The sequence below is a fragment of the Euphorbia lathyris genome, chromosome 4 (genome assembly GCF_963576675.1).
Source record: "Euphorbia lathyris chromosome 4, ddEupLath1.1, whole genome shotgun sequence".
NCBI classification, from domain to species: domain Eukaryota; kingdom Viridiplantae; phylum Streptophyta; class Magnoliopsida; order Malpighiales; family Euphorbiaceae; genus Euphorbia; species Euphorbia lathyris.
This window is the reverse complement of record NC_088913.1, coordinates 93,906,798-93,932,153: the sequence shown is the minus strand read 5'-3', so window position 1 is coordinate 93,932,153 and position 25,356 is coordinate 93,906,798. Positions and strand designations below refer to the sequence as shown.

Here is a 25,356-nt window from a genome sequence, read left to right as displayed (position 1 = left end):
ATATTTAATTTTATGGCGGCATACTTGGACAGTATGGCCATTCTTTCCATAGAAGTCACAGCTGACCTTCCGTTTAGGATTTCTCACTGACTGGTCAGCACCCCAGTGCTGAGCGTGCCAGCACACCTTTGTGGTGTGTCCTTTCTTCCCACAGAAGTCACACTGGATATTCCGCTGAGGATTCCATCTCTGCTGACCAGTACCTCGGTACTGAGTATTCAGAGGAATATTTCTTTTGTTTGGAACCTTTAGTTGGTTTTGGATAGTTGTGACGTGCTTTCTCAGTTTCTTAGAATCTGATTGGACTTCAGAGATAGACTTATGTATGATTTCCATGTTATCATGCAAAGTTGAGTTGTCCTGAAGAAGGAATCTGAGGTCACTCAGCTTGACCTCTTCAACTTCGTCACAACGTCTGCTGAGTGCTCTAACTTTCTTATTACACTTTTTGACAAGTGTGTAGAGGTCACTGTTGAGCGATTTCCGCAAGTGCACGGTTTCGCTTGTAGTAATAAAAATATCGATCCCACAGAGAACGCTTTTTAACGAAAACTTATATTAATTTAGTTTAGATACGACTTAAGGTTTATTAAATAGATAAACGTTATTTGAAATTGGATTTGGTTTTGAAATTTCTAGAAGTAGAATTAGATTAGAGTATTTTAGATGTTAGAAATTATTTATGATTTAAAAGTTAATTTGCAAGACAGGAACGTTTAGAACTATTAGAAAAACAAATAAATGTATTCGTTTGCATTAAGCAAAGAAAACAACTTTAAACTTTGTATTAATTATAATGATGAAATAAATGACGGAACCTCTAATTAAGTGGCTTTGAACGCGACAAAACCCTTTCGGGATAGTTGCCCTTACTCAAATTAAAACTCTTTCGAGATGATAATTTGCCTAAGTGTTCAACAAAGTTTCCTTATAATGATTTTGAATTCAACCGCGTATTAATGAAAACACCAGCCTCACTTATATTGGATTGGTTACCATAAGTGCTGCATAACGATTTGTCGAATAGAACAGACTTTATTAGATGAAATATAAATTGATACAAGTTTACAGAGTGAAATCGCATGGACCCTTCGAGGGCGTGCAAGTGAACGGATTGATCAGTCCTTTCCTTGGGTTTCCTTAGGAGGTTGTCAGGCTCGGGGGCGGATCCTTTTACTAATTCTTCTCGTCGAATCTTTGGAATGAAGAATAATCTCATCTCCCACCAAAATGTAAACTAAACTGGAACAATGTCTAAACGCTTCTAAACTTGTTATTATTGAGTAAACAATGTGTGTACAGCATATTGTTTTGAACAGAAATAAAATCTAAACTCTGACTCTTTTCTGAGTCAGAGTTTCTACATAAACTCTGCACTAATCTAACTCTCTCAATATTACATTACATTACATAACATAACATGTTACATAACATAAAAACAACAACAACAACAACAACAACCTTTCTCTCCATATCAACTCTTTATTTATAGATGTTGAAGGGTTGTGACTGAAGTGATGTATCCGTTGGTTAAGAGTCGTGTCCGTTGTGAAAGGACGTCTTTATCCACTTGAACGAACATATTTCTTGGATTTCAGCATGTGTTAAATGCTCTTTGTAAATTTTTTGCACTTACCGAGGATGGAGATCCTCGGCCGTGAATGACGTAGCACTGAGCTGAGCTTCGGACGAAGGGTAGAAAAGGTTATACCACGCGTGTCGCGGCCGCGGGTTCGAGATTCACTGTCACGGCCCGGCAAGTTTTCTTACTTCTTGCTTTCGTTCGTGTCCTCGACTTGGCGCTTTCGATTTACGTCGTCTTTGACTCCTTTTGAAGGGTTTTTCTTCTGTTTTAGATCCTTTTTCGTTCCTATTTGGATTTTACCAAATATTTAGGTACCTCGCAAGAAAGAAAGATATTCGAAAGTAAAAGTAATCTAAACAGATATAAATAACACGAATATGTAATAAAAATGATGTAAATGTTAATGATATTTTAGGTATATTTTGGGCTTAACAAATCTCCACACTTAATCTTTTGCTAGTCCCGAGCAAAATTCCACTGAACTTATTCCTTAACTAATCTCTTTTTGAAAATAAAACATATATCTTTGTGTTTACTTTTTAAATTAGTTAAGCCGAAAAGACTAACTTCGCATGACATATTTATACGCAAAATATCAAACTAACTTAGTATAAATACGATATATCATTCGTCTTGTATTTCAATGTTTAAATTGAAGTATTCGGGACGATGTAAGCACGCATGTTATTGAGTCTTTCATCTCAAGGCATTTCAAAGCACCAAATTTCCTTTCCCAAACTTGAATTATGATATATGAGTATTAAATTTAATTTACTTGCTTAGTTACGCCTGTGATAAGGGTGGTCTCGATCGTAACTTTATATGCATTTGTTTTGTGTTCGCTTAAGAGGTACCGACCATGCCATGGGTGGACGCAATCGTTACTTTAAACTTTAAACACGCTTAATTTTTCTTATTTAAACGTTCCTTTCATACCTCGATTGTGATAAGGTTGGTCTCAATCGTGGCCAAAAGTACGCTTTACTTATTTATTTCTTCCCTTTCATACCTCGACTGTGATAAGGTTGGTCTCAATCGTGGCCAAAAGTTAAGAATACGATTTATTAATTATAACTTGGGAAAAAGAAAATTAGCACATTCATCCTATATTGACTTAAAATTCAACATGTATTATGGCTAAAGTTTCCTTAAAAACTTCAATTGGTGTTAATGTAAGATAAAATCAAAACCGAGCTAAAAATTGTTAGTTCAATTTAATGCCTATAAACCTAATTGAAAATTTAAAATAAGATTTATTGTATCATGAATTTCATGATATGAAATAGAGATTGAAAATAAAGAATTTTTTACTTAAATACATTTACTCGAGACAATTTTTACTTAAAATCGTGTCGAAGATTTGTGAAAAATTTCGAAAAATATTACCCGTATAGAAATATTTATTTCTATCGATAATGATAACCTAAAAATAATCATAAGTTAAATATATTTTAAAATAATGTTAAATAAATTGTTTTGCAATATATGTTGCATTTGCATAAAACAAGTGTTGCATTTATAAATGTTGCTTTAAAAATTATTCTTATTCGTTGCATTTATTCGTACTAAAAATGATATATGTATATATCTCCTCCCACACTTAAATTGGATCATGTCCTCATTGGTGCAAAAATTGATAAAACACGAAAAATGGTACGAAAAGAAATCATACGAATGAAGAAAGAAAAAGTATGAAATTAAAATATCCAAATTAAGATATTAAAATTTGTACCAAACATAATATAAAATAGGAGTATTGTAACAAATAAAAAAAATAAATGAGTAAAGAAAAGATTAGATAGAACCTGATTACGTGATCGTGAAGCCGGTGGAGACGGTGTGGTCACTACGCCGTGACGACGGAAAAATGATAATAACCGACGTCGGGTTGACGTGTGGTCTCTCCTTGAAGTATGTTATTGGCACCCACCACGGATCATCTTTGGAATGCTTGTAACAATATCATCTAACCATACTTTTGTGCTTGTGTGTAGAAAACAACATGCTCTTGTGCGTTGCATGCTCTACATTTCCATCATCATAATGCATATCGTCATCCCCCAAAAAAATGGGTCTGCTCATTACCATCCTATTTAATACCATTACCATGTGAACTTGTAGTACCAAAATTGAACTTCTAAACTAACCAACATTGGCGTAACCACTAAATGAATGTGTAAAAATATGAGGCATAATCCAACATTGGAAAATAATTAGGAGTAAGTGATTGAAAACAATTCCACGATACCCGTAGCATCCAAAACAATAAATTTGGTAAAAGTAAAGGTGAAATGGTGTGGAATTAATTTGTACTGGGAAGAGTTTGGATTGTGTAATTTGGGTAAAATGAGAATTAAGGTGATGTTAGGTTTGTGTAAGGGATAGGTATATATAGGGTGGAATAGGAAGTTTAATAGGTAAAGTAGGAATAGGAAGAGTAATTAGTATAGTTGGAATAGGAAAAGGTGTAAGTAGAGGTTGAATAGGAAAAGGTATAGGTAGAGGTTGAATAGGAAAAAGGTTAAAAAATAGGCCAAAAATCCGGACTTGGAGTTGCCTCTAACACGCGTGTCGCGATCGTGGATGTGTATCCGCGGCCGCGGATCGTGTTGTCCAGCCAATTTTTTTCTTTGAATTGTTGTGGGAATTCGCTGAAGTTACCGAGAATCCACTATTCGCGGCCACGAATCGCGTATGGCAGCGAATTTTTTGTCTAAATTTGGAGTAAATTTGCTAAAGTTACCGAGAATCTATTAATTCTCGGCCGCGGGTCACACGGTGGTCACCCAATTCTGCATAATAACTTCAATTCATGTAATTTCTTGATAGTTTGGAACCTGTACTCCTTTAAAATGTGATCTGTACTTAAAAACATTAATGTAAAACATTAAATGATAAGGAAAACCAAAGGTTTATCCTTATTAATGGAAAATTAAAATGAAAAATGCATTAATTAATAAATGTTAAAATTATGAATATGAAAGGTTTGTAACTAAAATTAATTGAAGCTTTTATGTGCATTTATTAATTTAAGTTAAATGAATCTTATTTTAGGAACTTGAAATTTAATTATTAATCAATTAATTAGTTAATGAATGGATTAAGTTTGCATTTAATTGATTCATTGGTCTAGATTTATGAAATTAAAATGTAACCATATAATCAAAAACAAAGTATAATGCAAAGAGAAATTGTTATTTATTAACATATATATACATATATTTACAAATAATACGAAACTCAAAACTATTCTAAAAATTCGTCCCTTTTAATCGGGATTTTCTTAGCCCTAAATCGATCCATCTTCAACTGCACGAAGGCTTGACGTTCTGGTGCAGAAAGGAAATTTGGTCCGGATCGAAAAACTCGCTTGACTAGACCTTCAAATTATAAAAATTCATAGTCTAGCATAGGGAAAGATTCAGCATCACTCCAAGGAACAGAAATAGTGCCCTTGGTCCCTAGAATTATCCCGCATAAAATATTCCCGAACCCAACCTTCTTAGCCTTGGATCTAGATGCGGCAACAAGACCCTCCATCGGAATTTTTGAAGAATCAACCATGTTGCCTTGAAATATATCGCCAAGGACATAAAGATCAGATTCTTGGACGACACTACTGAACGTGCGACTGAACAGGCTGTGACTCAGAAACTTATGCAAATATAGCATAGAGTTGGAATAGAAAGATTTATTATAGGCAAGTTTTGGGTTGAAAGGCCAGATGCCGGTGAGCATTCGCCAGATATCAGTGGATGTCATATCTCTTCCATGATGGCGTTTGGTAGCATCCTTCAAGGGAAAACCAAACCAAGCATGCAATTCAGGATATCCAAAAGTGAAAGTTTTGCCATCCCGACGAAAATTGAGACGCACCCGACGCTTGTTAACAAAACGTACAGAACAGAGAAATTCCAGAATCCAATCTCTAATTATTGGAAATTTCATATGAGCAAACTTAGTCCACCCCAATTTCTCCAAATAGCGATTCATATCGTCGCTTATTCCGAGTTCATCATTCAAGAACTCGTCCATATATAACATTCCGACGGGCATTGTATATCGAAATTGATAATAACGGCGTCCCTCATCATGATTATACACCGGAAAGAAACAACCATAGCGTGCTGATAAGTCAGGACGTTTATTGTCTGAAACAGAAGTCATGGTGTTTGAAAATAGGTAAGGAAGCAAAGTTCTCTGAACTTTGTTTCTGGTTAATAAAGATATAAGAAAATCAGAGATTTATGACAGAGATGAAAAGAATGTAACAGAACTTTGATCCTCTATAACTTATTTATAAAATCATAGGATCAAAGTAGGTGTTGTTTTGATGTGAAAAGGTGTTAATCAAACCTCCTAAAGATGAAGAGACTCAATTTTTCGTTTCTGAAAAGTTGTGTCTGTAGGAAAAGAAGAATACAGGTCTGATTCTGCAGGAATTCACCGTGTCGCGACCGAGGATACTGAGCCGCGGTCGCGGCACGCTAAATTTTTTTTTTTTTGCTGATGTTACAGAGAATTCTGATCCTTGGCCGAGGATTTCAATCCTCGGTAAGTTCAGAAATTTTTATTTTCTCTTCATTTCCCTTGAAATTTTGAAATTCTGAATTCTCAACTGAGAATTCAGATTCTCTGTAAGTTCAGAAACATTTAAGGCTTTGAAAATAAAATTCTCAACTGAGAATTCACATTCTCAGTAAGTTCAGAAATATATTTTTTTCTTCCTTTTGCTGGGACAAACTTAGAACATGACTTAAATAAATTTTATTGATTTAAAACTTGACATACGCATATTTAAAAACTAAAAATTATAAATTATAAATAAATGTAAATTAAATTTAAAACAAGTAAAGATGAAAATAAAACAACAAATAAGACTAAAGATAAACAACAAAAGGTTTGAAAACTTACCTGGAAATAGAGTTTTTATATTTTTTTTATCTTTTTTTAGCATTTTTTTTAAGCGCTTTCTTTTTAGCGTTTTCTCATTTTAAGGATCTAGTGATTTCGGTTGAATGTCCGAACTTCTGGTTCTGGCCTTGAACAAAAACTACGCACATGAACCGAAACTTTCAAAACTATTTTAAAAGTATACAATTCCTTCCTGGAGGATAAGGTAATTTCTTCCTACTTCTGATATATCTGTCTGAGAAGAGTTGATCGGCTGTTTCTTAGAGAGATAAATGTAGGTGTTGAAGGAAATGATAAAAATGAAATTATTTGGGTTATGTGTAGGAATTGAATAAATTTCTTAACAAAGAGATATGATATTTTGGTGAAGGGTTAAGTGTATAGAAAAGAGATAAATGTGTTTGGGAAAAGGTAAATTTTCTGGAAAAGTCATATGTCACGTCTGACATTCTGTTTCAAAAATTTGTTTTCCTCTCTGATGTATCTGTATACTGAATTTCTTTTCTGTAGACTTCTTCTGTGTATTTATACTGATGATCAAATCTCCAGTTTATCTTTGAAAAAAACTTGGATTTTCTTATCTGCAAACATTTAATTGCAAACGTTAAATAACAACGAGGATTTAGTCCTAGTGACCATCCTCAAAAACTAAATAAAAACTATAAAAATAAATAAATAGATATGTAAACCAAAGTTCGAAATAATACACGAATAATATAAATTTTTGTTAAAAATTTGGCGTTCCCCGGCAACGGCGCCAAAAACTTGTTGAGGCAAAGTTGCGGGAACGGCACCATATACCGTATACTTAATTATTGTATCCCCGGCAACGGCGCCAAAAACTTGTTGAGCGATTTCCGCAAGTGCACGGTTTCGCTTGTAGTAATAAAAATATCGATCCCACAGAGAACGCTTTTTAACGAAAACTTATATTAATTTAGTTTAGATACGACTTAAGGTTTATTAAATAGATAAACGTTATTTGAAATTGGATTTGGTTTTGAAATTTCTAGAAGTAGAATTAGATTAGAGTATTTTAGATGTTAGAAATTATTTATGATTTAAAAGTTAATTTGCAAGACAGGAACGTTTAGAACTATTAGAAAAACAAATAAATGTATTCGTTTGCATTAAGCAAAGAAAACAACTTTAAACTTTGTATTAATTATAATGATGAAATAAATGACGGAACCTCTAATTAAGTGGCTTTGAACGCGACAAAACCCTTTCGGGATAGTTGCCCTTACTCAAATTAAAACTCTTTCGAGATGATAATTTGCCTAAGTGTTCAACAAAGTTTCCTTGTAATGATTTTGAATTCAACTGCGTATTAATGAAAACACCAGCCTCACTTATATTGGATTGGTTACCATAAGTGCTGCATAACGATTTGTCGAATAGAACGGACTTTATTAGATGAAATATAAATTGATACAAGTTTACAGAGTGAAATCGCATGGACCCTTCGAGGGCGTGCAAGTGAACGGATTGATCAGTCCCTTCCTTGGGTTTCCTTAGGAGGTTGTCAGGCTCGGGGGCGGATCCTTTTACTAATTCTTCTCGTCGAATCTTTGGAATGAAGAATAATCTCATCTCCCACCAAAATGTAAACTAAACTGGAACAATGTCTAAACGCTTCTAAACTTGTTATTATTGAGTAAACAATGTGTGTACAGCACATTGTTTTGAACAGAAATAAAATCTAAACTCTGACTCTTTTCTGAGTCAGAGTTTCTACATAAACTCTGCACTAATCTAACTCTCTCAATATTACATTACATTACATAACATAACATGTTACATAACATAAAAACAACAACAATAACCTTTCTCTCCATATCAACTCTTTATTTATAGATGTTGAAGGGTTGTGACTGAAGTGATGTATCCGTTGGTTAAGAGTCGTGTCCGTTGTGAAAGGACGTCTTTATCCACTTGAACGAACGTGTTTCTTGGATTTCAGCATGTGTTAAATGCTCTTTGTAAATTTTCTGCACTTACCGAGGATGGAGATCCTCGGCCGTGAATGACGTAGCACTGGGCTGAGCTTTGGACGAAGGGTAGAAAAGGTTATACCACGCGTGTCGCGGCCGCGGGTTCGAGATTCACTGTCGCGGCCCGGCAAGTTTTCTTACTTCTTGCTTTCGTTCGTGTCCTCGACTTGGCGCTTTCGATTTACGTCGTCTTTGACTCCTTTTGAAGGGTTTTTCTTCTGTTTTAGATCCTTTTTCGTTCCTATTTGGATTTTACCAAATATTTAGGTACCTCACAAGAAAGAAAGATATTCGAAAGTAAAAGTAATCTAAACAGATATAAATAACACGAATATGTAATAAAAATGATGTAAATGTTAATGATATTTTAGGTATATTTTGGGCTTAACAGTCACTCATGGCATTTACCATTTCATTTCTGAGCTGGGGAAGTGATATTACCTTATTTGATTGCTCCTCATCGTCAGATGCAATGGAGGGGTCAGCATGCTCAGAGATGCACGGCTCAGCAAGTTCGTCAGCCATAAAACAGATCTTTGCTGACTCAGTGGCATCAGCTTCTGATGATGAAGACTCATCACTGTCGCTCCATGTTGCCACCATTGCCTTTTTGCCGTTCTTCCTTTCTTTCCTCAGCGTGGGGCAGCTTGACTTAATATGGCCAGTTTGATGACATTCAAAGCATGTAATGGGCTTTGAGTTGTCCTTCTTGTATTTGCTGTCGCTGGACTCAGCTTTATACTTATCAAACTTTCTGTAAGGCTTCTTAGAATATTTGTCATTCTTTTTGAACAACCTTTTCATCTTCCTGGTGAACATAGCCATCTCCTCATCATCTGTTGAGCTCCCATTATTGGAGTCAGCTTTCATGACAAGAGACTTTTGCTTCTTGTCTTCAGACTTTTCCTTCACCTTAAAATTCTTCATCGAGATCTCATGGGTCAGCAGTGAGCCAATGAGTTCATCATATTTGTAGGTGGTTAAGTCTTGAGCTTCCTCAATAGCTGTCTTCTTTGCTTGCCAGTTTTTAGGAAGACTCCTAAGAATCTTCTTGACTTGTTCTTCCTCGGTGAAGATCTTCCCAAGTCTCTTGAGCTCATTGATGATGTTTGTAAACCTTGCATTCATGTCAGATATTCCCTCATCATCATTCATTTCGAATAGCTCGTATTGTCTCATCTGCTGGTTCACCTTGGACTCCTTTACTTTGTTGGTTCCTTCGTAGGTGACTTCCAGCTTCTTCCAGATCTCTTGCGCCGACTCACAACCTGATATCTTATTATATTCTACAGCATCAAGCGCACAGTGAAGCATGTTTATAGCCGAAGCGTGATTTTGTAGCTTCTTGAGATCATCCTCTGTCCATTTGGCCTCAGCTTTAACAACTGTTTGGCCAGCCACAACTTCGACAGGTACAAATGGGCCTTGGACTATAGATAGCCAGGCACTCATATTTGTAGCCTGAATGAAATTTTTCATCCTATTCTTCCAGAAGGTATAGTTAGACCCGAAGAATAGGGGAGGCCGAGTAATGGATAGCCCCTCAGGTAAGATCTGAGTTGTTTGGTTTCCTGGGAGAAACCGAGTGCTGTTTTCGCCCATAGTGGGGATCAGCTCAAGGTGGTTAAACCTTTTACAGTGAGCTTTTAAGCTCTGATACCATTTGTTGGTCCCTTATAACGTTACAAGTATAGTTCCAAGGGGGGGTTAGGAACTATTTAAAATTTTTCTTTAGGTCAGACTTCTTTTTCTTCAGGAAAAAGGTTTTAATCAGCGACGTTGAGTAAATAGCAAGACACTGGCTTAGTCAACTGGTGACTAGGTCAGTTTCTTTATTTGAGTCAGAAAATAGCACTTAGGGTCTATTCCTGAGCTTAGATATTCAATGCGCACAACTCAGCTTGACCTATTTACTTGGTCAGTTTTGTTTAAGCAAGCAATATAGATATTAAGGAGTTTAAGGTTAGAAAGATATTACTCAGCAGATTTATCCAGGTTCGGCCTCCAACCTACGTCCTGTCCCTGGAACACGTTCCGAGATTTCAAATTCTCTACTGAGCTCTTTAACGGTAGAGCATCAAACCTTTTACAACTTAGAAGCTGAGTATAACAAGAGTACCTTCCTCTATACCTCTACTCACTCCTAATCTCTCGCTGAGTACTATAACCGAGTACTCAGCCTCTCCTTTCTAATCTCTAGAAATGATAAGTGTTTGTCCTAAACAACAATTGCTAAGACACCTTAGATGATTGAATAACCACTCTAGACTTTTACACAAAAGATATGAAATTTGGTGTAAGATTGCTTTGCTTTTTCTTGCAGAACTTTGAGTAGAATTTTGGTCAGCGTAATGGCTTGATCAAGTTCTGTATTAAATGAAGCAACTGAAGGGCTCTATTTATAGAGACGTCTGAGACATCGGTCATTTCGAATTTCGAAATAACCGTTGGAGGGAAACGGCTTCCTGTCGTTGTCACTCAGTTTTGCTCAGAGCTCTCGGCCAATCAGATTTGAGTATCTTCTGTCCTCGGTCAGTGTTGAGCAGCTTTTAGTCAGCTCGGCAGAATGTCTCTCCATTTATGGTAAGCTTAACTAGACAGCGTTCTGTGTCTTCTGAACTTTACCCAAAGTGGAAACACTTTGTCTGGAAGTTGTTCTTGCTCAGCTGCTGTCTTGTACTCTTTGTCGATTCAACTCAGCAGCTTCGTCCTGAAGTTGTTCAACGAATGTCTTCTAGATCCTTCTTCCACTGAGCTGCGTTTTGTACATAACGACAACGTTTTGACATACGCGGTCCAAGTTGCCTTGATCTGTTTGACTTGGGCTTTGACTTCCGTATTGGGCTTTGGGCCTTTTAATCTTTGTGTCTTATAAACAATTTAACTCAACATTGAACAAACACATTAGTAGAATAAATCAAAGCATTTAAACTTAGTGTGTTTAGAATATTTTTAATGGTGGTCTCGAGATTTTAACGGAAAAATTGATTTGATGAAAATATGGAAAAATAAGATGCTATAGTGATGAAATAAGAAGATGTATGATATATTTATTTAATATAATAAATAAATATTCAATGCGAAAAGAGACACTTATAAATTATATTAAGATTAATATTAATACGCAATTGAGTTGTTGATTGGTTAACTAATTAATTCAATTAACTGATGTTTTTTTAGCAATTTTAATTGTTTCAATTATTTAGCTACTTTTTTAATCAATCGATTAATCAATAAAATCAACAAGCTAATTTTTTCGGTTAATCAATTAATTACTCAATTTTTATTTACTTTCGATTTGCAAATAAAAATGAAAAGGGTTAGATGGGCTAAACTGAAGCTGAAATTAAACATTTGGGAGTGAAATTGAAATGAGAAAACAATAATGGGTGATTTTACAAAACGGGGAAGGCCTAACTTAAAACATGTCATGCTAAAGATTCAGCTTAAAAATGGGTGAATTGAACCTAAAATACTACTCCATCTGTTCCACAATACATGTCTTTTAAGGTTAGTGCACACTAATTAAGAAATGCAATTAATTTTAAGTAAAAGACTTTATTACCCGCGTATTAATTGCATCCACTAGTAACTTTATCGATTCCCAAGGCAAAAAGTCAACGTAAATAGGGTTATATTTGGTAAAAGTAAATTAATGTGCATAGATTGAAGCAAAATGTCATGTATTTTGGAACAAAAAAATTCTCTAGAAAGACATTTATCGTGGAACGGATGGAGTAATTGATATACAATATGCACACACTTTTCATATAAAGTTGAAAGAATTCAATAATGCATATGATAGTTGTAGACGTAGTAAGGTTTTCACCTGTGGGAGGATCGTCCTAACTCTAAGGTACTTTTTGGAATCGAAGTCCAATCGAGAAAGCGGTAAACTCGACAGGACTGGTGTTGGAGAGAGAGTTGTCACCTGAATTTTAGGTCTAGTGCTTAGATTTTTTGCGGGAACAAATGGATTCTGAAAGTTACGTACGCTTGGAGAATGTTAATATTCCCTCAAAAAGAAATATTAAGCACTTCCAAAACCGCTCAGTGAATCCATAGGCATCCTACTTATTATTTTTAAATACATCTAGAATACTAATAAATCTTTTAAGCTTTTAAAGTTTGTTTTGAATGCTTGTTTTATTTGGAACAATCATGTTTATGTCATATTGCTAATTAATACATAAAATGTTACAACCACAAAAGCAATGGAATGAATACAAATTAAATACAATTACATTTGGACTTTTACGGGTCTTCAATCCACACCAAGATAATATTCTCTCATAATTTTATCAACTAAAATAAAAGGCTAAAAACAAATGGACAAAGGACTAAACTAAATAAACGGAAAAGTTTATTCAAGGACTAAATTGAAAAAAATACTTTAAAATTAAGGACTAAAGTGAATAAAGCAAAAAAATATTAAATTTGGGATTAAACCAATGAAATAAAAAGTTCCAATTTAAAGACTAGAATGAATAGAATTGAAAGTTCCAAAACTAAAATAAATAAAATAGAAATTATTGAATTAGAAACTAAAATGAAAAAAATATAGAGGACCTTCACCAAACCCCACTCTCATTGTATTTTTATCTTTTGATGATGTAAACAGGTGGCGGTCTTTCAATTAATAATAATATTAGTGGAAGCCAGCTAAACAAATTATACTACAAATATACTGATGGTACACTTAATATACTGACTGTATAATATACATAATACATTATACATTTTATTATTGACAAATTTATAGTTAATTAATTCAATTTTTACAATTATGTTTTCCTTTTTATTATTTGTTAACTGATATTTATTTAAACCGAATACTGTATTTAATTAATTAGAATTTCTTTTTTACTAAAGTTTTTAATTGATATTAAGAAATATATATATATATAAGTACTTAAAAATAAGCTAAAGAGATAATAAAAATGAGTGAAAGAGATAATAAATAATAATTTCATCCCCTCTCTATCGTGCTTTTGTTATTCTTATTTTAACCTTTAAATTTCATCACTCTCATATTCCTTTCATTTTTCTGCATCTCCCTAATCCCTTTATCTTTTTTTTATCCATGCCTAGCTGCAAGTAATTTCCACATTCAAATTTATAATCATATAGCCCTTTTGATAACTTGCCGGATCCGATTTGATATTCTCTGCCAGAGTTACCTGCAAAACAGAACCGGAGACAGGATCTCCGGGAAAACTCTCCGACGATCAAGTCAGTTTTTGTAAGAAGGTTGGTAATTTGACAATAGTATTGCGGAGAAAAATGTGAGCGTACATTTTTCCCTCGTTCTTAAGGCCTTTTATAGGTGTTTTTTAGGTAACCGCCGAGGGCAGTTACTCCTTAGTGGGCCACGTTCTGAGGGCGGTTCCCCCTTTTTAGGCCATGTCCCTTTCGTGGCTTTCATGGGAACGAACGTGGTTCTGAGTGGGAGTCTTGATGCTCCGTTTAGGAATTCGGGGCGGTTACTCGCTTCACCCGTTTCCGCTTATTCGGGTCCCATTCGGGGCGGTTACTCGCTGCGCCCGCTTCCTTTATTCGGGTCTCATCCGATCTTAGACCATAGGTCTAAGTATGGGCTGGGCCTGCGAAATGAGTGTGACCCGGTTTAGCCTCGCGGGTCATCACATGCCTCCCCTTTAGTTTGATACAAGAGCCCTTTAGGGTCTGTTCATAGGGGACGCTTCGTTTTCGCTTGTCTATTCAAAATTCAAAAACTTGTGAATTTTTCCTCTTTCGTTATTTCTTTTCCGGCGTCATCTTTTCCGGCGTTGACCTCTTATTTCCGTCATTTCTCTGTGTTGTCTTTCCCATGTAAGTTTTCCTCTTCATAATTTGTACCTCGTTCGGCTTTTTACTTCTGTTTATTTCTTTTCCTCAACATGTCGAACCCCGACCTTGACTTCGCACCGTTCGATGAGAGCTACGTCCGCGAGGTTTCTCATGAAGTTGATGAGATGGTTGATGAAGTTTCAACTAGTTCTCATGGGTCTGATTCCCACCCCGCTGACTTCCTCCACCTGGCGAATACAACCGACGAGGGTCTAGGTTTTGACCCTAAGAAGTTGATTCCGCCACCTGTCCCAACCCCCGTTTGTTACCAAAGAGGGATAGGTCGGGAAGCCTAGTTTGTCGCGAGACCATTGAGGATTTGCGGGTGCAATATCCTTGGCTCCAAGGTCTCGAGACCATCATTCCCGGGGAGGATAGAGGACCGGGCGATTACCCAAAGGGGTATTTCACCATTTTCGTCGCCCAGATTATCTGCGGCTTCACTTATCCGCTGGCGGATGAGATTGCTTCCATCCTCGGCGGTTACAGAATCGCACCCGGGTAGTTACATCCAAATGGATGGGCCCACTTGACCCTGGATAAATTTCTGGCGGATTGTTTGGAGGTTCCTTTCTCGCTTAAAATTTTCTCCAAGCTTCATCATTTCAAGAGTTCGGCGGGGTATTTCACTTTCATCCGCCAGAGCGGATACTATGGTTTTGACGAGAAACTGAACAAGATCCGCGAGTGGGATTGCTCTTACTTTTTTATCAAGTTTAATGAGGGAAATCCGAACTTCCTTCGCCATTGGGGCCGACCCAATGTGAAGAGTTTGAACTTCGGTTATCCCAGCGAGGAAGAATCCGCCGTCATCAAGTTCCTGAAGAGTACCCCTCCTTTTGTATGGACATATGATCAGGCCTTCCATATGCTAAGGAGCCGAGTAGCGATTGCCTACCGCGAGGGGGATCGCGTGGTCTATATCCCTTATCGCGTTTTTGTACAAGGTAATTTTTATTTCCAAGTTGATGATTTCTTTTAACCCTTTGCATGGGTGATCCTTTATCTCAAATCGCTGCAGATCGGGAGGCTAAAGCCTTAGCGAGAAGGAAGAAGCGGATGGCGGGAACCGCCTCCGTTGTAGGGGCGGATTCTTCTGGAGGAACGATTCCTTCCATTGAGGCGGCTTCTCCTGTAAGGGCCTCCGTTTCACAAGGTCCCGCTTCTGCCTCCGAGGATCTTCCTTTGACGAGGAAGCAGAAGATAAGTGCGGATACAGAGTCTTCTCGTCCCAAGAAGAAGAACACCTCCGTGTCCCTTACTGTTGGCGGTACACCCGTATCCGCCTCATCCAAAGGAAAGAGCAGTACCCCAATTCATGAGGTATCCTGATCTATTCCCTCTTTCTATATTGCTACTTTTTTCCTCATGAGCTATCTGCTGTTCTCTTGATATTTTTCTTTACGCTTTTGCAGCCAATTCCCGACATCAGCGGATGGTGGACTAGGACCTTTGGCATGGCCGTGAGTTTTTCTTACAAGGACATTGTCTCTTCCATATGCAATGTCCTCGGGCGGCTTCCCTCTGCTTCCCGTGTGCGCGAACAAGTACCGCTCCCTACCGCTGTGGAGGGGATCGAGAAGCGTTCTGTAGAGGTATATTGTTGCTTGTCATTCTCTTTCAAGGATCTTGCGTCCATTGTAACCGCTTATTTCTATTCGCCCTTTTTTATTCGTGAGCCATCTTATATGCAGATTATCAATTTCGCTGAGGGCATTCTCCGAAGGGATGCCGAGCGAGCCAAGGAGTTGGAAGGTCTTGGTACTGAATTGGCGACTCAGAAGTCGCTTTATGATGATGTCCAAGGGAAGGTGAAGGTCCTAGAAGGCGCCCTTCAAAAGGCTGTGAGCGAGAAGGAGGAGGCTCTTAAATCTCTTCAGGCTAAGTCCGATGAGCTGCGAAAGGCCCTCGATGATCAGGGTCTCGTACTTAACCGCCCCAAGGTTCCCATCCCTGAAAAGGATTTAACTGAGAAGTGGGACAAGCTGGAAGCCGAGGATGCTGATATGGATGAGGTACTCCTCTTAGATTGGAAGAGCTTTCAGGAATCTCCAATTATCGGTGAGATCCCTACCCAGAATGCGGAAGAAGGGGCACCGCAGGACATCTCTCAGCCTGAGCAAGAGGTACCGCCCTCTGAAGCAGTTATTGATTCGAGGGTTGAGGATTCGCTTGAAGTAGATCCGCCCACTGGAGGAGATGAGGGAGTCGCTGGAGGTGAGGAAAGCAATAGGGGTGAAGGAGAGGAAGCCGTAGCATAGTTTAATTTATATTTGGACTTTTTGTATGTAACAAACTGCCCGTATATATTAATTTTCTTTCACTTGCCGCTTTGCCTTGCCTATACGTGCGATTATTGTCACTTTATTTTCATGTATGATCCTTGCCTTTTGCCGACTTCATACTTGTAATTCTTCATAGTAATTTTTGCTTTCGCTAGGGTGGCCAAACCCTTTTTGCAATTTTTGAGTACTCATTTATTCGCTTAATTTTATGCCTTACTCTATTATTTTTCTTTCGAAAATAATATAATCATAAGGTTAATCATAAGGTTTTACGAGTGATGCGTAATCATGCATCCGCCTTTCTTTAATAGGCAACACATTTATGTGTTTTTTGAGTTTAACCCTAAGGGTTTTGCGAGTGATGCGTAATCATGCATCCGCCTTTCTTTAATAGGAAACACATTTATGTGTTTTTTTGAGTTTAACCCTAAGGGTTTTGCGAGTGATGCGTAATCATGCATCCGCCTTTCTTTAATAGGCAACACATTTATGTGTTTTTAAGAACAATCCGCATTCGGACGTAACATATAAATGTAATAATTGAATACCTTTATTGATAAAGAGAAAAGGTTTATTACATAGGTACACCAACTGTGTGGGATCAAAGCCTCATTAAAACCTTTTATCAGAAAACCCAATGGGAAAAACTCATAAAAGGAAAAAGAGTACTCGTCATTTCCTCGAACTACTCGGCCTTTTTATATAGGCGTAGATTCTCTAGATTCCAGGTGCGCGGGAGCTTCTTTCCGCTCATTTCTTCTATTTCAAAAGTGGCTGGTCCCAGCTTCTTGGATACTTTGTATGGTCCGATCCAGTTGACGCCCAGCTTGCCTTTGCCATCTCTGGATTGTATTTTATCTGCTTTTTTCAAGACCAAGTCGTTCTCGTTGATTATTACTTTTCGCATTCTTCTGTCATGATATTTCTTGATTCTATTGCGGTATACTGCCATTCGCATGTAAGCTTTTTCTCTTCGTTCCTCCACAGAATCCAAAGCATCTCTAATGTTGATAGGATTTTGTGTGTCGCAATAATAAATTATCCGATCTGTGGGCGACTTGATTTCAACAGGTAGGACTGCTTCGGCTCCATAAACTAGCGAGAAAGGTGTTTCGCCTGTTGCTGCCTTTACAGAGGTTCTGTATGCCCACAACATATAGGGTATCTCATCCGCCCAACCTGTTTTTTTTGTCTCCTAACCGCTTCTTGATGCCTTGAATCATGGCCCTGTTGGTAACCTCCGTCATACCATTCGATTGGGGATGGTTTACGGAAGAAAAATGATTTTTGATCCCCATGCTTTCGCAGTATGCTTTGAACTTGGCACAGTTGAACTGGGTGCCATTGTCGGTTATAAGCTTTTGCGGGATTCCAAATCGCATGATAATGTTCTCTCGTAAGAACTCGATCATTCGCTCAGGTGTTTGTGCGGTTACTGCCTCCACTTCTACCCATTTGCTGAAGTGGTCAACTGCGACTATCAAGTACTTCCTTTTCTTTGTCGTTTCTGGGAATGGACCCACTATATCGATTCCCCATGTTGCGAATGTCCACGCCGTCATTATAGCGATTTGTTCGGCTCCGGGAACATGCTTTTCATTCGCATGTATTTGACAATTGTGACATTCCGCAACCATCTTCTGGGAATCTTCCACCACCTTGGGCCAGTAGTATCCCATCAGCTTGACCTTTCTTGCCAATGCCGCCGAAGCTTCGTGCGCTCCACAAATTCCTTCATGTAATTCTCGCAGCACGTAGTCTCCTTCGTTGCGACTAATGCATTTCAACCATGGACATGTGTACGATTTCCGATACAAAGTTCCATCCCGAATTGAGTATCGAGCTGACTGCCCAATTAGCTTTCTGGCTAAGCTCTTATCAACCGGTAAATCTCCCTGCTCCAGATATTGGCGAATGGGCATCCGCCAATCTTCCTCGTCTTCCAGTTCTTCGATGACCATAATCTTATCGACCTCGAATGCTGGTGCCGATTTTATTTCCAAATTGCATGCCTTTTGACTCCATGGTTCTCTACTTGCCGCTGCTTTTGCCAATTCGTCTGCCTTTGCATTTTGGCCTCACAGACCATGCACCATCTCCCAAACGACTCCCTTGTGCGTTAACTCTTGTGTCAATCTGCCGACTACCTGATGGTATTTTACTAGCTCCTCCTGTTTCACCAGATAATTTTTTGTGATCTGGTTTATCATGAGTTTGGAATCGCTGTAGATTACCACTCTTTCTGGGGTGAGTTCATTGAGCAACTTCAATCCGCATATCATTGCTTCATATTCTGCGGCATTATTGGTAGTTTTGAAAGTTAATTTTGCTGCATAGCACAGGCGAATAACCTCCGGGCCCTTGATGACGACTCCCAGCCCAGCTCCATCTGTAGATAATGCCCCATCTGTGTACATGCTCCACTCTTCTTTTTGTGCTTTCGGACATTCATCGTCATCCCAGGTGAATTCGTTCATGAAATCGGCGAGTACTTGGCTCTTTAGCGCTGGTCTCCCTTCATAGCGAATATCGAATTCTCCCAGGCGAATTGACCATTCCATCAACCGGTCGGATGCGTCAGGTTTCTGTAATACCTTTCACATTGGGATGCCAGTTCTCACAATGATAGTATGCGCCTGAAAGTACGGTTTCAATCTAGCCGCCGTGGTTATCACTGCGAGGGCCATTTTGTCCAACTTCGAATACCGGAGTTCTGCATCCTTCAGGACTTTGCTCACGTAGTACACTGGATATTGTTGCCCTTCTTCTTCTCGCACCATCATAGTGCATATCGCCATATTGGTGACGGATACGTAGAGAAATAAATCTTCTCCATCCTCCGGCCTACTCATTAAGGGCGGATAACACAGTAATCGCTTTATCCCCTCGAATGCTTCTTGACAATCCGGCGTCCATTCAAAGGACTTGGATTTTTTGATGGCATTGTAGAAAGGTAGACATCTCCTAGCTGAGCATGATATAAATCGCCCTAACGCCACCAACCGCCCATTTAGTCTCTGTACTTCTCTTATGCTCCTTGGCGTTTTCATCTCCATTACTGCTTTAACCTTCTCGGGATTCGCCTCAACTCCCTTGCCGCTAACAATGAAACCCAGGAACTTTCCCGCTCTTGCTCCGAATGTGCATTTCTCTGGGTTCAATTTGAGGCCATATTTGATTAGCACTTCCAGGATTTCTTTGATATCCCGCGGGTGGTCTTGCATTTTCTTGCTTTTGATGATCATGTCATCAACGTAGATCGAGAAGTTCTCGCCGGATTTGTCTGAAAATATCTTGTTCATCATCCTCTGGTATGTTGCTCCCGCGTTTTTCAATCCGAAGGGCATCACCTTGAAGCAATAAGTCGCCTGGTGAGTTATGAACGATGTTTTGATTTCATCTGCCTTCTCCATGGGTATCTGATGGTAACTGGATTTCACGTCGGTGAATGATAAAACTTCATATCCTGCAGTTCCATCTACCAATATATCAATGTTAGGAAGCGGATACATATCCTTCGGACATGCCTTGTTCAGATCTTTGAAGTCGACGCGCATTCTGTACGTTCCATTTGGCTTTTTGACTAGCACCACATTGGCTAACCACTCCCGATAGGTGACTTCTCGAATTGCATCTGACTTTAGCAAACCCGCCACCGCTTTTTCAATCGCCTTTTGCCGCTCAGGAGCATGTCCTCTCTTTTTCTGTCGCACTGGGGTTGCACCTTTGTCTACATTCAAACGATGGGTTGCTACGTCTGGACTTATTCCTTTCAGTATTTCATTTGGGGCGGCAAATGCCGACTCACATTGGACCAGCACCTCGGCAATGGCTTTCTTCGTTTCTTCGGGGAGGCCCGTCGCTATTCGCACATTTTTGTCGCTTGAGATGGCGAATAGTTCCGTTTCTCCCAATGCTTCCGCTGGCAACTTCTCCTCTGCCCTATCTTCCTTGTCCGGCTTTGGTTCAAGTGACAATGTATAGGCCTGTTGAGATACAAGTTGATCACCTTCAACTATGACTCGCCCTTGGTGTGTTGGTAAATGTAGTGTTAAATGCTTCATTGAGATGAGCGACTCCGTTTCTGACAGGAATGGGCGTCCCAGAATTATGTTGTAGGCCAATGGGAGATCAACAATTGCGAATTCTAAATCTCCTCGCCATTTTAGCTTTTTATCGCCCATTTCTGCCTCCAACACCACCTGTCCACTTGTTTGAGAGGATTGACCCCCAAAACCTGTTACATCCATGAATGTATGTTCCACTCGCTCGTCATTAATTCCCAACTTGTTGAATGCAGTCCGAGTAATAACATTACAAGAACTGCCAGTATCAATAAGGACCCGCTTGACGTCCCATCCTTCTACAGCCATTGTAATCACCAAAGCATCCCCATGCGGCTCCGTGATTCGCGCGAATGAGCAATTGAGGGCATCCCCCCTATGAGTGTTGCTTTTTCGCTGTTCACGGCGAGCTCTTTTTGTTGGAGGCTCATAGATCCCGCCGGCTATCACGTTTATCACTCCTTTTTTCTGCTTCTTTTCGGGCCTTGCCTCTTCTTCATGTGGTAACGTTGCTTTCTCGTCACTAGTCTCCTTTCGTACAAATTGATTCAGCTTGCCCCTTTTGATCAGCCTTTCAATCTCCTTCTTCAATTCATAGCAATCATTCGTGTCGTGGCCGTTCAATCTGTGGAACCTGCAATATTTATTAGGATGTCGCCCCAAACTGGTTCGACCTTTTACCTCGGGGAACCGCACATCCTTCTTCAGGGGGCTCTTTTCGATCCAAAGTAACACCTCCTGGCGAGTCGTGTTTAATGGTGTCTGAGATCCGCCACTTTGAAAGGGGCGATCGCCTCTTCGAACAAAATTACTTTTGGACTGGGTCTGGCGCCGATTGTCCGAAGTGGATCTAGCGGCATCTCTTTCTCGCCGGGTTTGAGCCCTATGTTCCCTGTTGACATCATCTACTTCCATGAATTCCTTTGCTATTTTCATGAGTTCGCCCACTGTGCGCGGCTTGTTGCGGATGATTTCCTCCCGCATACTCCAATCTGTGGTTCCATCTGCCATGATGTTGCGGATGCTCACGATATCCGGGTTTTGCAATCGCACCAGAATATCGTTGAATGCGACAACAAATTCCCTTAGGGAATTATAGTTCCTCTGTTTGATCTCCTTCAGCTGCCTATCCGTCACATCCGCTGCTTTACAGCCCACAAATTTCGCACAGAAATCCCGACTATATTGATGCCAATTGTGAATAGATTATGCGGGTAAAGATCGAAACCAATCAGATGCGGCTCCGCCCAAAGTTGTCGAGAATAACCTGCAAATGATGCTTTCACTCGCTCCTGCAATATCCATTAGTTCTCTGTAGTTCCTGACATGAGCCTCAGGATCAGAATTTGGATCCCCATAGTATTTAGGTATCGCGGGCGCTTTGATTCTGTGATCTGGAATGAATTCCCGCAACGAAGGGGCAAAAGGTGAATCGCTCTGGACCTCTGCTCTCGGCCTAGGCGAGTACCCCATTCGCTCCATCATGCTTCGTAATTGATCTCCTAAGTTAATATCGGGTATTCGCCGGACTTCTTCCATCCGCTGCTGGTGAATTCTGGGTGGCATCCACCCGCCCATCGGTGTTGAGACGTGTGCCTGTTGGGGGACTAACCGCTGTCCCGTTATAGGATCAAAGTTCCATGTGTGCTCTCGCCCAGGAGTCATCAACTCCGAATGTCTATGAGGAAAAGGTTCCACTTGCTGTAGCGGAAGAGTGCCTTGCACTCCTGGCAACGGTTGGGATGGCTGACAGGTCGGATGTATCGTCGTAATGAGATCTGGGTGCGAGTAGTTGCTCGGGTGGCTGTGTGGGTTTGTGCGACTACTCTGGCCCACTTGATTTGGCGCCTGAGATGGCTGCGGGAGGGCCGATATGACAGGGATAGTCGGTGATTGTGTTGAGATAACCACAGGTTCTTGAGGAGCAGCCGCCACGGCGGTATTGTGTTCGGCGAGGGCAGTTAGTAAATTAATCATTCGATCTCCAGCCGCCTGGCTCATGTTCGAAGCCAAGACTTGTCCTGCCATCTGCACGAAATCACTATTGGACATTTCCATCTCAGTTTGCACTTGGACTTCCAATAAGGGACTCAATTGTCCCGAAGGACCCGATGAGCTAGGCACCACAGGCTGTGTACTTGCAGGTTGCGAATTCGCAATCCGTGGTCCCCTGGAGTTCATACTGGTTGATCTAGTGGTAACGCCGGTCGTTCGTGATGGTTCTGACATGTTCTTCGCGTACCTTTAACCAAATGTTGGTAAAAAAGGTCCACGATCACCGCACCAATGATAACTTGCCGGATCCGATTTGATATTCTCTGCAAAGTCTGAAATGTTTTTAATATTTTGTTTAATTTGTGCAATTTGTATGTGTAGATGTTTATAAAATTCGTCATGACTGTTGCATCATGAAATTTTGTTCTCCAATTAGAAAGATATTTAAAGGACTCATAATGATATTAAAAAATGCTATTGTATCTTGATGTGATATTTGGGTTAATTTCTTTGGATATGAAATGTTTGAGTTTGTAAGCTGGTTTTGGTATTATTAGACTAATGTTTGAGTTATTTTGTAGGTTTAAGATCTTGGTTTTGTCACATTCCTTCATATATTATCAAATAGAATGATATGATATTATATTTTGTCTAGTAAAATACTTTTATTGGTTGAACTTAGTTCCAAAATACTCTTCAGGTGAAGTACTAAAGCAGTTCAACAATGGTTTCTTGCTCTAAAAACAACAATCTGTTTAAAGAAGATCAAAGACCTCATTTTTTCAAGTTTATTCTTGCTGATTCGGTGCATGAACACAAGGTGGTTAGCATTTAATTATCTTATTGTTCTTCTAACTTTAGTTATTCCATATTAATCATATAAAAATAAATAGGAAATTCCAAAAAAATTTGTGAAACGTTTTGGAGGCCATCTTTCAAGTCCAATAATCTTGAAGGCACCTTCTGGTCAAAAATGGAAAGTTGATATTGTCAAAAGTGAGGGCGCTTTTTGGCTGCAAAATGGATGGAAAGAGTTCGCTGAATTTTACTCACTCGATCATGGATATCTTGTAGTATTTGAATATGATAAGAGTGCCGCTGAATTCAATGTCATCATATTGGACAACACTGCCACAGAGATAGAATATCCTTTTACTTTTGGAGCTAATGTTGACGAACAACAATTTCAAGAGAGAAAAATTGAAGTTGTTGAATCAGAAAGTGATGTTTCTGCTGAAATCTTGCCATCTAATGCTAATCTTGATGAACAATTCGAAAAACCTCCGGATTTTGCAACAACATTTAATACAAAGGATCAAGCTGAAGGTATGTTATTTCCATTCTTATAACTAGAAGGTTACGTCATATTTCTAAATACTTATTCGATTAATGATTGTCCTTGTTTGTCAAACCAGTGCTACAAAGGGAAAGTAAGACTTCTTCAACAAACAAAAAACTGATAAAGGAAGAAAAAAAGAAGGCTGTTGAAAAAGCACTGTCCAATTTCCAACCGGAAAATCCTTCATTCACGATTATAATACAACCATCCTATGTTGATAGTTTCTTGGTAAACATCAATTCTTCAAATTGTCAAATCATTTTAGAATCACATATTTCATTAATCTCATCATTTTATTCTTTCATATTTATGTATAAATTGGTCCACTTGAACAACTTGGAATAACATTAAGCTAACAATTATTTTAAAAACAAATATAAAATAAAAACCAGGATGGACTTTTACACAACAAACAAACATGAAAAATTTATCATTGTTATCCTTTATGTTTTGTGCAGGTAATACCACGTAGGTTTGCCAAGAAATATATCAACAAAGAGCTGGCAAATATAATTCTGAATTCTGTGGACCAAAGAACTTGGTCAGTTGAATATGTGGAGATAAAAATAGGTGGAATTAAAGTAGCTAGGCTATGTCGTGGTTGGAGGAAATTTGTAGAAGATAATCATTTGAAAGTTGGCGATGTTTGTATCTTCGAATTGATTAATCACAATGCAACCACCACATTTAAAGTTGTAATTTCCAGAGAAAATCAAGATGCAAAAACCGTTTGCCAGTGTTAGAAAGGAGGAAGTTTACTGGGAGCTTCATAAAGCCATTAAAAATCTCAATTAATCACCACCACGTGTGCCGCGGCTACCTCCGTGCTTGTTGGAGTTTAAAGTTGATGATTATGAAGCTGTTCGTGATTGGCTTGCCCTTTGCGTTCTTTTCTGGAAGCATCTTTGTTTTGTATTAGTTGTTCTTAATTTCTTCTATATTTTGCTTCTTACAATATAGATGCATTGCTTACTTTTTGTTGACTTTGGTTTAATTTTTCACTCTGGCAAGCCTCCATAGGCTAATTTGTAACAAGCATTTTGGCTGTTTTTAATGATTAGCTTTATTAATATTGGAGTCATGTTAGCCATTGGAGATTTATAAAGAGGCTTATATCATGAAATGCAAACTGACACTAGATTTAGCTACTTGGTATGTCTTCCAAGCATAGAATATGTAATGTCTACATCTTTGTGGCTTCATTAGAACGTTATAGTTATGTTGAGGGATTATGTCTATAGCTTTATCGGTTAAATTGGTAGAGATTTTGGATTCTGAGTCCCGGTACCCTAAGAGCTCTATGAAGCAGAGACAGTGCAGCTGGTGACAT

At 38.8% G+C, this 25,356-nt stretch overlaps 1 protein-coding gene across 1 annotated transcript; it reads left to right on the top strand.

The window, feature by feature from the left end:
* The first annotated feature begins 23,315 nt into the window (after positions 1-23,315).
* On the top strand, positions 23,316-25,049 carry LOC136227668 (B3 domain-containing transcription factor VRN1-like). The gene is made up of 4 exons (XM_066016395.1): positions 23,316-23,507; positions 23,581-24,013; positions 24,103-24,254; positions 24,485-25,049. Exons 1-4 carry the CDS (start codon positions 23,412-23,414, stop codon positions 24,767-24,769), a joined length of 966 nt encoding a protein of 321 aa, XP_065872467.1. The 5' UTR covers positions 23,316-23,411; the 3' UTR covers positions 24,770-25,049.
* Positions 25,050-25,356: the final 307 nt, after the last annotated feature.